The 13,090-nt window shown below is 40.6% G+C and overlaps 1 protein-coding gene across 9 annotated transcripts in view; it reads right to left on the minus strand.

Annotated features, from left to right (window-relative positions):
- The window catches only part of KIF1B (kinesin family member 1B), a 138,635-nt gene that overhangs the window by 63,808 nt on the left and 61,737 nt on the right, over positions 1-13,090 (minus strand). For all 9 annotated transcript variants that reach the window (XM_032393859.1, XM_032393835.1, XM_032393819.1 and 6 more), the window contains 7 exons: positions 8,393-8,472; positions 6,854-6,929; positions 3,289-3,368; positions 2,685-2,791; positions 1,820-1,903; positions 1,153-1,333; positions 951-1,023 (listed from right to left, as the gene is read on the minus strand). In XM_032393859.1, coding sequence (XP_032249750.1) covers positions 951-1,023; positions 1,153-1,333; positions 1,820-1,903; positions 2,685-2,791; positions 3,289-3,368; positions 6,854-6,929; positions 8,393-8,472 — 681 coding nt within the window. The remainder of the gene's footprint in view (positions 1-950; positions 1,024-1,152; positions 1,334-1,819; positions 1,904-2,684; positions 2,792-3,288; positions 3,369-6,853; positions 6,930-8,392; positions 8,473-13,090) is intronic.

The following is a 13,090-nucleotide window of genomic DNA, read 5'->3' on the forward strand; positions in this document are numbered from 1 at the left end:
AAAGAAGTCTATGAGTCTTAAAAAATCCTAAATTGTATCCACAGTACCCAAAGGTTTATTATACCTTTCCCTTACACATCAAATGAATGCCAAGAAGAAGCTTTTTATGACCAGGGCTTTGTTAACCAAAGCTGGATGGCTTTAAAAATGAAAATCTAACTAATGGGTCAACTTATTTATTCATGAGATTCAGTTTCTATCAAACTTAGAGAATCAATTTACATCATAAAATGCTAAATCTATTAGCATTATAAGCTGCAACCTCAAACCAACTTTTCAGCGGCTTACCCAAATCTTTCTCAACCCGGAGAAACCAGGCTTCCTTCTACTATCTGAGCTGCTGTGTAGCCCCTGCTTCCACTGTCATCCCACACGCCACGGAGACCCTTATTGAGAATTCAGACTCCATGCAGGGGAACAGAAAAGGATTAACACATGCAACTGTGCAGCAACACTTTTAGACACAGTTTAACTAAAAAAAGAAAAAGAAAAAAAAAGTCTGCCCAGCACAAGAACAATCCCCAAGTCAGCCCAAGAGCAGAGAATTAGTACTATCAGGTGATCAGAAACAAAACCAAGGCAAACACTCACTAAATTCAATATTCAATATAATTATCATTAAAAGAATCACCACTGCAGCGTACTCAAAAACCACCATCAAGAGGTAAAGCCTACCAGAAAAGATCCCACTAGCTCCTCAAAAAGCACTTGGTTTTGCTAGAACTAAAGATTTAAGACATAAAAGGCACAAAACTGTACCTTTATGGACACTTTTTCAAGCTAAGGCTACCAGGAGATCTAAGTTCATTCTCCATTAAGTAAATGAGAGAAGAGCCTATGGTATCAATGAGAGCTGGACAAGCAACTGGGCAAGTGCTCATCTGTGGAACAGGGAAGGTATGAGAACAAGCTGCCCTTTTCCTAACAGAGGATTCAGGATGGACTCCTACCAGTCTCTGCTGCTCCAAGAGAAGATCTGCTTCTTCCTTCTCCTTTTTGTATAGGATCTCCATCTCCTGTAGTCTACAAGGAAAAGAAAAACAAGAGAGGAAAGAACAAACTGTGAAATCACTGGGCTGTTCCATGAGTGCTATATACTGCATGTTTAAAAGAAGTGATAGTCATGGGGGCCACATCATATTTGTGCATTACCTTTTCTCCATCTCCTGCTTCATATCAATCCCTTGTTTTTCCAGAAGTTCTCTCTGGGCAAATGTCCAGTCCACAGGCTCAGAGGGGGTCTCGGCAGAAGGAGTCTTCTCCCGCTCTGCCCGTGCTTGCTCCGGGTGGTTGAAACGAAACACATGGTTTTTACCCATGATGATACGGTTTCCTAGCACAAAACAGAAACAGAGTTAAGAAGCCATTTTTTAAAGGTATACCTATCTAAGGTAATAACCTCACTCTCCCTTCCTTTCCCTAAGGCAAAAAGAGAGCTTTTGTGGTTTTACAAGAACAGAAATCCTAACGCTATCATACTTCAATCTTTAAACAAAGAGTCAAAAATTAAAGAGTTGCTCACACAAACCACGTGTTCTTTACTGAAGACTTCAAACCTTTCCCAGTCTCAGGGGCGCCTGAGTGGTGGCTCAGTTGGTTAAGTGTCCAACTCTTGATTTCGGCTCAGGTCATGATCTCAGGGTCCTGAGATTGAGCCCCAACTGGGGCTCCCTGCTCCGCAGGGCGTCTGCTTCCTCCCTCTTCCTCTGCTCCTCCCCCCAACTTGCGTGCACTCTCTCTCAAATAAATGAATAAAATCTTTAAAAAAAAGGAAAAAGCAAAGGACTTCAAAAAAACAAAACAACTTTCCCAGTCTCACCTGAGCGCAGTTGAACGGGCTGGGCCACCCTCTTGCCATTTACGTAGGTTTCTGAGCGTTCACAGGGCTCTAGGGTCACGATAACTAAGAAGAACAAACTAGTATTAGCATCACAAACCAGTGGAATAAAACAATGGAAAGAAGATGACTGTGAAGATTCAGGGTAACTAGAATACATTCCTGCAACCAACCAAGCGGCAGAGCATCTATATAATAGTTCATTTTTGGGTATCAAAACCAGCCGTGTGGCTAAGAGAAACATTTAAATGAATGTGACAAACCTCAGAAGAAGATGGGAAATGGTCGTTTTGGTGATATGTGACAGTTCAGTCCATAAAACTGAAAACCATCAGAAATCTTAAGTATAAGATATAGGTACTAAACCAGAAACATAAGATCAAAAGCAGCTAATATTTTGATTAAAGGAATGAGTCATTTAGCACAAAAATACCATTAGATTATTGTTCTGTTAGTAACCCAGACAAAAATCAAGACCGACTTTTTCTTCCCTTCTAGAAAAAATACATTCTGGGTTAAGATTAGGGGTCCTTCAAATCTCCCACTACCCAGGATATTTGTTCCTTTCTTACTTGTCTATTAAATAATTAACATTCAAGACCAAGCCTAATTGCCTATGTCCCGCTCAGTTCTTGGCAGTTACAAAAGGGCTCCTTTTGTCCAGGCTATTTTCATGTAAAATAGCTATGTCCGTCCCTGCATTTGTAAGCAGGCCAGGTTTCTCCATTTTCAAATATTAGATTGTACAAAAAGTATCACTGAGAGAGACAGGGAATAGCAAGCCCTGGGGATTTCTAGTAATATAGAATGAAAAGGTTGTTGGAAAAGCTACGCCAGGAACTCTCACCGTCCCCACTGTTGTTTCTCTCGCTCCGGAAGATACAATGCTCTTCTTGAATGTGAGCCCCACTCAGCACGATGTCCTGGCGCCGTTCAGCATCTGCTTGGCCAACCCTGAACACAAGAGAAAGTGTTTCCCAGGGAAATTCAGACACAAAAAGCACTGAAAACAATGAACCTCTTTCTCCCAAAGAATATTCTTTGGTATGTACAAAAAAGGTATCGCTTCTTTTTATCAGAGGCTTTCAACTGCAAATTTTATTTTCACATATGATCAACCTCCCTACATTAGAATAAGAAACCAAGGAGCAAGGATACATCAATGTAACTCACTCAGCTTTATAAAAAGACACGAGTGAACTGATCTCCCTAATGAATTCATATAAGAAGTTAGAAAAAAAAAATTTTACTTAGGGTTTTTAGGGAAAACTACATGTTAACTGGTTCAGATGGCTAAAGCACTTACATAATTTGGGAAGACAGGATAGTTTGTAACTATTTCAGACACAAAAAAACAGCAAATCATTACAATTTTTCAACAAATAACTTTTTAGTTATTCAATCATTTATGAGAACAGAAAACAGTAAGTGACCAAAAGAAACAAATATACCTTGTAATTCCATCTTTGATGTAATAAAGCAGGCATTCAGACATTAGTGGGTCCTCATTGAGGTTAACAAGATGTGGGGTCTGAAAAAGGGTACAGATGATCAATTTGGAGCAAGTACCACTGGGTGGGCAGTGACAATAACAGTGACCTACAGGAGGCCAATGGCTTCCTGGATTAACCACAGTCCCTAGAAGAGGGATGTCTTTTATTCCTAGTTCCCAGCTGCAATTCCATACAAAAAGAAAACACTCTCTTCAGGCCTTCTCAAACTGCACTAATACATTCTATTTAAAAACAGGAGTTCAGGGATAAAGAACAAGATCCAATTCTTGGTAAGGTCAAAGCATGAAGAACACAAAAGAAAAATAAGGACAGGATGATTCTCTGGATGGGTTAATAATTTTTGTAACTATCTGGACAAAAATCTTGAAGGGTAACAAAATATGCCACCCCAAAATATGCCACTTTGACATACTGATTATTTTGAGCTGAAGGCACCTGAAAAACAGCAAATGCAGGGAGAGGCTTTCTTTGAAACCCCTCTCATGCCTAAAGACAGGTCCTCCTAAATGGCCTCGGCTGCCATGTCCCCTCGGGAGTCCATTAACCAGGGAGGAAGGACTTGAATCCCAGGAAAGGAGACCAGAAGTCGACACCACACTCAGACTTTGTCACAAATGATCACACCTTCCATCTGTTCTTCCAAGGGCCCCTTCATCTTTCCTGAAAATCATTTATTCCCCCCTGAGAGGCCTACATTCCCACTCGCCTTTTCCTACTAGGATGGTATTTAAGTCTGAATTCTAAGCCATCTTGGGGAGTCACTCACTTTCCCTTGGGTAGCTCCCACACATACATGAGGCAGACATGTTAATATGTTTATTTTTGTTTTTCTCTTACTAACCTTTTATTACAGGGCTCTCAGCCAAGAACTCAAACGGGTAGAGGGAAAATTATCTTCCCTTCCTACAATCTCCAGAAATACTTTTCATTTACTTTATAAAATTGTTTTCGTTTTTTTTTTTCAAGATTTTATTCATGAGAGAGAAAGAGAGAGAGCGATAGAGAGAGCACAAGCAGGGGGAGAGGCACAGAGTGAGAGGGCGAAACAGACTCCCTGGCAAGTAGGGAGCCCAATGCGGGGCTCGATCCCAGGATCCTGAGGTCATGACCTGAGCCAAAGGCAGACACTTAACCCACTGAGCCACCCAGGTGCCCCTATAAAACTGCTTTAAAAAATGGGGGACTGGGTGGCACAGTCAGTTGAGCATCTGACTCTTGGTTTTGGCTCGGGTCATGATCTCAGGGTTGTGGGATCAAGCCCCACACAGGGCTCTGCAACTCAGTATGGAGTCTGCTTGAGATTCTCTCACCTCCCTCTGCCCCTCCTCCCCCTAAAATAAATAAATCTTTAACAAAAAAAAAAAAAAAAGTCCCCACATCCCCTGGCATTTCCCTCTATAATTTTTATCACTTCTTCCATGGTCTCAGCTATTGTCTTTATTAGTCTTTACATTAAAGAGAAATTAAAATCACTGACGTTCAACAATATACACATCTTGTAAAAATCTTCATCTAACTCTAATATTTCTAAAATCTTTGAAAAACCAACCTTCTTTGGTGAAAATACCCCACTGGAATCCAAAAATAAGTCACATGGTCTTGGGGTCAAAATCTACTCAAGACAGTGCCAGCAAATGTGGAAAAATGAAAGAAGAATCAGATGAGAGGGTTAAGAACAGGGAATGAGAAAGATGATTAAACAGAAATTAGAAAAAGCTCTACATCAGCATCTGCCTCTGTAGTCTAAGAGCTCTGCTGGTTTGAGAAAGTCAAGTCCCTCTGTGGGCAGTGTTCTTTAAAGCCCATTAGGACACTGGCCTCAGAAAAAGGGGATCCTGGAAACAGGTTTTGTCTGTTTGCCCCTTGCCTTAAAAGTATTTCCCCCGACCCAGTTTTATGGAGGTATGATTGACAAGTAAAAATTGTATACATTTAGGCTGTACAACAGGTTTTTTTTTTTTAAGGTGGCGAATGTGCATGCAATGATTACCACAATCAAGTTAACACATCAGAAACAGGTTCTAAAACTGAATCTGGATGTAGCCAGTGGTGTATCCCTTCCTTTCCTGAGGAAGTCTAGAAAGTTAAAACAAGATGCATAAAATTAAAGTAAGAAAAAGCTTTGGAAACAGAGATCTCAGTGTGGAATTCCGTGCTGTTTATATCACACCACTTATTTAAATTATTTATGACTTGTGTTAAATGCCATAGTTTTACAAGTTGTTACAAAAATTTTCCATATAGTTCTTAACACTCAAAGACATTGTAAAATCTCTTTCAATATACACAAAGGCACAAATCTGATCAAACCCGTAACTGCTAAAATCTCCACAATCCTAAGTATGCTATCTCAACAAATAATGTCTTACTGAAGGAAACACTATTAAACTGAAAATCACAGACTGTTGGCAATACACACACAAATTACTGTTATTGTTATTCCAGTTCTACGATGTGTACCAAAAATGTCTTTAAAACCATCTTCTTTGTTGAAAATAATGCAATGGAATTCCTAAAAAAGTTATGTGACCTTGACAGAAAAACCAAACCTAAAGAATCCTAGCAAAAACCAGGAATATTTCCTATCACATAAACACAAAAATGGAAACCCCCTTGCCCATTCTATGCCAACCTAGAGAGATCATCATCAGACCCCGCAGAACATGTGTAAGTCTCTGATAGGCAAGCTGGGGTCATCTGAAATGAAGAACCATTTATTACTGGCATGAATATATCTGCTTTGTAAATAAATAAATATGTTCTATTACTGTCATATAAGAAGCACACAAAAATAATTTGATAACAGTTTTCCAATATCTAAGAATAACTAGGAAGCAACTTAGTAAAACAAAACAAAACAAAAACAAAAAAAACCCAAAAACCAAAACCTACCTTACTATTCTAATTAGCTACAAGGAATCTACTACCTAACAACTATAAGATTATGTAAGTGGGAGGGTACTATTGGAGTCATTTAAAAAAAAAAACCTAAGAAAGGAGCAGAGGAGGCTAGAAGGGTGAGGACAGGAATTGCTTTACTCAGTATAATGGTTGTCTGTAACACAAACTACAGAAACAAACTTGCGTGGTATTTTTCTACACAAACCTGAATAGCTGAAATTGCTTCCAAAGAGTTATAAATCAGGGCTGCTGGCATCTGTGGGAAAATCTACATAGAAAGAGTAGCCAAACTGAAGCAAGGTATGTGAGGTGAGAGGCTGGGAATTTAAGAGAAAGCAACAATGCAGATGAGTAAACATACTGAATCATGACCGAAAGTTATACTGCCTTGGGTTTTATTTTGTAAACAGCAAACACGATAGGTATTTTAGAAACAGACTGTCCTGTACTGGAAGATGAAATCAGAAATGTCTGAAATTAAGACAAATCTCAAGATAAAATGAAGGGAGGAGGGGCCAGCCCTGGAAGACCAGAAGTGCGTCAGTGACCAAGACAAACAGGAAGTGCTTCTGTTGGGTTGAGTTTCACAACAGGTTCCTACCTTCTTAGGTGAAAAAACTCCCAGGGTTCCTCCGTCTTCCCGAATGGCCACTCCCATCTCAGCCAACAAGGCCTCTCTAGAAAAACAACAAGCACATCAGAATACCAATACCAAAATGTCAATTAAATCAGTCTCTTGTGAACTGGAAAGTAAAGCATGCAAAGCAAAAACTATTGTCTGTGTTAGTAATGCAAATGTGAAAAATCTGTCTATCCCATCATTCATGAGAATTTAAGGGAAACAGCACATTCAAAATAAGTTCTGTTCCCATGTTAGGTAAAGTTGAATTCACCCAAATAAGAACTTTGTCTCATCTGACTTTGGAGGCAGACAGTAATTCATAAATAATATGTCTATTAATATAAAAAAAAGGAAGACAGGGGTATTCCTTAAGGCCAGACATCTAACTCAAAGAACACTTCTTCAAAATCTAAGAAAGCAATCAGAAAGTAACTTGGATATATGAAGACTGTCTATAAGTGTGATGTTCTCAAATGTGATGCTCCCATGCCCAACATCATATTGATTCAAGAATTTTAGCTTAAAATCCCTATAATAAGAGGGGCGCCCGGGTGGCTCAGTTGGTTAAGCGTCTGCCTTCGGCTCAGGTCATGATCTCAGGGTCCTGGGATTGAGCCCCACGTTGGGCTCCCTGCTCAGCGGGGAGCCTGCTTCTCCCTCTCCCTGCCTCTCTGCCTACTTGTGCTCTCTACCTCTCTGTCAAATAAATAAGTAAAATCTTTAAAAAGAAAAAAATCCCTATAATAAGAATATTCTAATTGTTTGATACATCCACTGCATCAATACATCAGCACTTACTTCTACCTCATCTTCCATGAAGGGGGAAGACAAGTCTGACCTTCTTTTAATGTATATTCATCCCAAGAGGAAAAGTATTATTTTGGGTTATGCTCACCTTCAGGTAGATAACTGAGAGGTTAAAGTAGAAAAGGGATTTTAAAAGTCTGCAACTCAAACTACTTCACCTCTTACCAAAGAGGTTCTATAAAACATAACTCAGACAATCATCAGAGAGCTTTATTATTTGGGCCTTTATCAAAGGCAGTTGTTTTACAAAGTAAAAACTCTATCCCAGGGTACCTGGGTGGCTCAGTCAGTTAAGCATCCAACTCTTGACTCTCGATTTCAGCTCAGGTCATGGTCTCTGGGTCATGGGATCAAGCCCCGCATTGGGCTCCATGCTGGGTGTGGAGTCTGCTTGGGATTCTCTCTCTCCCTCTGCCCCTCCCCCACCCTAAGAAGAAATGTTAAAAAAAAAACCCCTCTATCCCTCAGTATCTTCCATTTTACATGGACTCTGAACACGATGCAGTATGGTAATGAGCACAGGACTCCCTAGAGTAGTCTAACTATATAAGCTCTGCTAGGGGAAGACCTAGAGCAGGCTGAGTTCTGTTCTGTTCTGTGGTTGGCAAGGGGGCCCTTCATTTTTACTTCCAGCTCAACTTCTCCTTCTATAAAAGGAATCCCAGTTCCCCTGAGAATATGCAGACAACCCCGAGAGCTTAACTTGCTGACCTCTCCATTCTGATGGCCTCTGTTTTACGCAGCTTCTCTTCCCAGGTCTCATTCAGCTCAGCAATGATCTTCTCTGATTCCTAAGAGGAAGTCCACAGTTAAAGTGAAGAAGAGCCTTATGATGTAACACGCTATGTCTAGGAAGGACAGCAAGAAGCACACAATGCCCTTTGTGGGTATGAGGCAGAATCTAATACAATGAGATTTTGTTCCTTTCTTAATATTATGTGCAATAAAATTCATGAAGACTAGGTCTAACATTAAATCAGCCCTAGATATATAAATTCTCCTAAGTCCTAATAAAAATGCCCAAGGAGTGGGTGTGTATATGTGTGTGTGTAGAAAGAGGAGTAACATTAACATCCCAAAATGCAGGACTCTATTTCTGAAAACCACTTCTACAAAAGAATAAAGCCACCAAACAATTGCTTTTGTTTCACTATTTCACCATAGCCTGATGGGGCTTAGAACGTGTTCCCCTAAAATATGGCATCTTGGCATATTGACTATTTTAAGCTGAAGTAATTTGAGAAATGGTTTCTGCAGGAAGGACTCTGAACTCCTCAAGCAGGTTTTAAGACCCTCATGAGAGGAGCCTCCTTACACCTGGAGGAAAGGAGCATCCTCATCTCCAAAGATGGAAGAACACTAAGAGGAATGTGAACAAACAGGCATTGATAAGTTCCCCCAGGTCCTATCATAATTTCCCACAACTCTTCCCTCTTTATCAAACCTAGCAAAAAAAATGCTTTAACACTTCTTTGGGTCTTTATTTCCTTATGAAGGTTCCCGTGTCACATAAAACTTAAATAAATTTGTGTGCTTTTCTCTTATTAATCTGTCTTTTGTTTGCAGAAGCCCCAGTCAAAAACCTGAAGGGTAAATGAATATTTTAATTCCTCTACAACATAACACCCTTCTGAACACAACCCAATACCTGATAGAGAAAGGGTTAGTATTAATCTCAGCCGAAGGCATATAGCCACTGAAGTGACAGTGTCCCGCTGAGTTTTTATGAATGCCAGAAATTAAGAACTAAAACATGTTTCCTGCTCTCAGGGAGTTTACTGTATATGAGGAAGAGAGAAGTAACTGATGATTCATTCATTCAATAATTATACAGAACTACATTATATGTTAAGCCCTGTTTCAGGCAACTAGGGATGTGGCAGGGAAAAAATCCTTGATTTCATGAGACTTACATTCTAGTAAAGAATGTAATCAATTTTAATCAATAATTCAAATATATAGTACATGGGATAGTGGCAAGTGCCTTGGCGAAAAAGGAAGAAAGGGAAAGGGGTAAATGAGGGAGTAATTTGGAATGGGGTTGTCAGAACAGGGCTCGCTGACAAGGTTCTGTGTGAGCAGAGACAAAGCAGGAGCTACCACATGAATATGTAAGGGAAGAGGTAAGAAATGCCTGGCATTGGGCGCCTGGGTGGCTCAGTTGGTTAAGCGACTGCCTTCGGCTCAGGTCATGATCCTGGAGTCCCTGGATCGAGTCCCACATCGGGCTCCCTGCTCGGCAGGGAGCCTGCTTCTCCCTCTGACCCTCCCCCCTCTCATGTGCTCTCTCCCTCTCTCTCATTCTGTCTCAAATAAATAAATAAAATCTTTAAAAAAAAAAAAAAAAAAAAAGAAATGCCTGGCATTTTCCAGGAACCACAGTGTGGCCAGAGCAGTGCGCTCGCAGACTGTGAATGGGTAGGGCAGGAGAAAACAACAGAACACTGTGTCACATGCTAGAACTGAAGTGTTCACAGGTCGCTGGAGAATGGGTGAGCATAAGAATGACGCTCAGACTGATGAATGAAGGACAAGTAGGAAATCAACTCGGTGAAAAATGGAGGGAGGAAGACGACCTGAGGACAGGCACATGCAAAAAGCAGAGGAAGATCTGGTCATGGAGACGAAATTAGAAAGTCCAAAGATGATGCCAGGAGCATAAGAGTGATGAGATGCCAGTTCTGATGACAGCAGCACTAGTGATTCAGGATGAAAACCCTGCACAGTTTACAAAATAGCTCACTGTTTGATTATTTAACAGGCCATTGTAAGAAGCCTCTGGGATCTGAAAACATAATTATCTACAAAGAAAGAAACAGTGAGCACATAATACAATCAATCCTAAGGTGTCTGCGATTCGGTTTTCCGGAAGGAGGCATGGGAGCGTGTTAAAAAGCCATGAGTGAGAATTCCAGGCAGCAGCTGCAAAAGCAAAGGAGTACAGGAGTCAGGAGAAACAGACAGGGGAGCATCATGATGACGACAGTGAAGAACAACTAGCTAAGCAGGGCAAAGAGCAAAACTGATGAGCGAGTTAGAAAAGGTAGAAACATCAGTGTGGTTCCCATGAAGGGGGCTGCTGAATAGGTACTCGTTCAGAAAAGGGTCAGTCACAAAGGGGTAGATGCCAGAACAAGTCAACAGAGGGAGTGGGGAAGGTGGGGAGGAAAGACAGAACCACCTAAATTGCTCTCATTTAACTCTCCCAACACCCAGGGGCTGAAAGACTCAAACAGCTACCTGAACAGCATCTCTCCAGTGGCCTCCAAGAGGACGGATTTAGCCTGCAGTGCACGTACCGCTCCCAAGCTGAGACAGGAAACAACGTGCCACGCTAGAGGGCCAGCAACCAAAAACACCCATACAATTTCAGCAAGGAGGGAGATGGCCAGGAACCAAGTGGTCAGTAAGCACCACAGAAGTTATACAAACAACTCTAACAGAGTAGTACTAAATGCTTTTGCATAGGACCGTGAGAGGGCAAATACAAGGCAAGTTGGCACCACACCCTACGTGATAGTAAGGCTCATTAAAGACAGCTGGGTAGAAACCTTTACAGTCTCAAAATGGTCACTTCGAAAGAAAGGACTAGGGCAACAGGCTGCCCAAACAGAGCATCTAGACCAGTGCTTATTATACAGAGTGCGGCGCACAAGCCCTGATGCTGGTGATGGAATACAAACTGACCCATGAGAAACTTAACATTTTTTTTCCTGGTTGGTTATTTTCAGGAAAAGATCATGTCTGATAAGAGATTTATCTGGCTGTACAAAAGCTATTCTATTTTGGGGCAAATGTAAATTCACCCAAGGTAGCAAAATCACTGTCTAGGGATCCTGTTGTCACTCTGCTGCCAATTCTAATGTGAACTCTCTAATTTTACTTCCCACCTGGAGGGTAAATCAGGACATGATCTCTTTGTAAAAAAAGAGATTTAATGAGTTAGCTGAATATGATATTCTTTTATTTTTCATTATAGCTTCACGTTGCAATTTTTATGTTGTCTAAAAAGCTATTTTTTAGGGGCGCCTGGGTGGCTCAGCCGGTTAAGCGTCTGCCTTCAGCTCAGGTCATGATCCCCAGGTCCTGGGATGGAGCCCAAATCGGGAGTCCCTGCTCAGTGAGGAGTCTGCTTCTCCTTCTCCCTAAAAAAAAAAAAAAAAAACTAAAAAAAAAAAAAAAAAAAAAGCTTATTTTTTAAAACTCTGAAGAAAGGTTAAAGAAAATGATATTAAGCAAAAGTTCAGTGCTAGAAAAAAGCCATTTATTCCAGAACCATCTAGAGATAAAGAAACTGGGGACCAGAGAAGCTAAGAGACTAACCTGAGGCCACACTACATCCTGAGCCACTAAACCCTAGAGTGGGGTTTCCTGACTCTTGATGCTCTTTCTTCAATTAAGGTAGAATCACTAGGCTTTAAAGAAAATATTCTACAAAACAGCTCACCATCAATTAAGAAAGCATGAAGGATATTATTTCTTCAAGCCTGAATAGCAAACTTAGCATAAATAAAACTGAGATGCCAACATGAGATAACTTTTGATCTCTGAGTTATCAACTTACCCTGTAGGCAGGCCTGGCACACTGGTGCCCAATGTTGCCCATTACCTACTCTAGAAACCCAACTTATAAGATTAAATTGAAATTGGGATGCATGCTTCAGAAATGAGGAGTCCAGACGATCTTTAAGGGTCCTTCCTTCCCACAGGTAGTACACACAAAAAAATTCCAAATAAAAACAGTGACATCAGGAACCTATTTTTAAAGCTCCAAGAAATGTTGGGCTCAGGCCCCATTCAACTTTGGTCTCACATCACGAATGTCTAGCTATCTATGCAGCACTCGTTAATAATTATGTTCACACAGCTAAACACAATTTAATTTCTTTGTCATGATTCAGTTAAGGTGACAGAGAAATCCGCAGAACAAGTCAGAAATATTTCCATGAAAAAAAATTACAGTTTCAACTGTGATATTTAAAAGGTTAAATGCTTACTACATGGAACATTCCTTGAAGCCATCAGATAGCCAAGGTTTTACTGTACTGAACATAGTATGCTCCGTAAGTGTGTTCCAAGTGTGGGGCCCTTGGGCCGCCTAGCACAGCACCTGCCCTTGCATGCTTCTGTAATGGATACTTGTGGATATTTATAGTCCAAGCCTAGGCGATGGCACTCATAGTACTAACTTTGATGCCAGATTAATAAACAAACCCCAGAGCCACCACACAGTAGCTATAGTTACATATTTAAAACCTTACTGAATAAGAATCCAAATCAAGGATACATACATCCCAACTCAGTTTGAGTTGTGATTAAAAAATGAAAGCAATTACATTTCACTCTTTTGCCAGAGAGGTTTGTGGAGGGGTCGAGATTGTTTATGATGAGGTAACATGGGTCTCTTCC

The sequence above is a fragment of the Phoca vitulina genome, unplaced genomic scaffold (genome assembly GCF_004348235.1).
Source record: "Phoca vitulina isolate PV1807 unplaced genomic scaffold, GSC_HSeal_1.0 scaffold2, whole genome shotgun sequence".
Taxonomy (NCBI): Eukaryota; Metazoa; Chordata; class Mammalia; order Carnivora; family Phocidae; genus Phoca; species Phoca vitulina.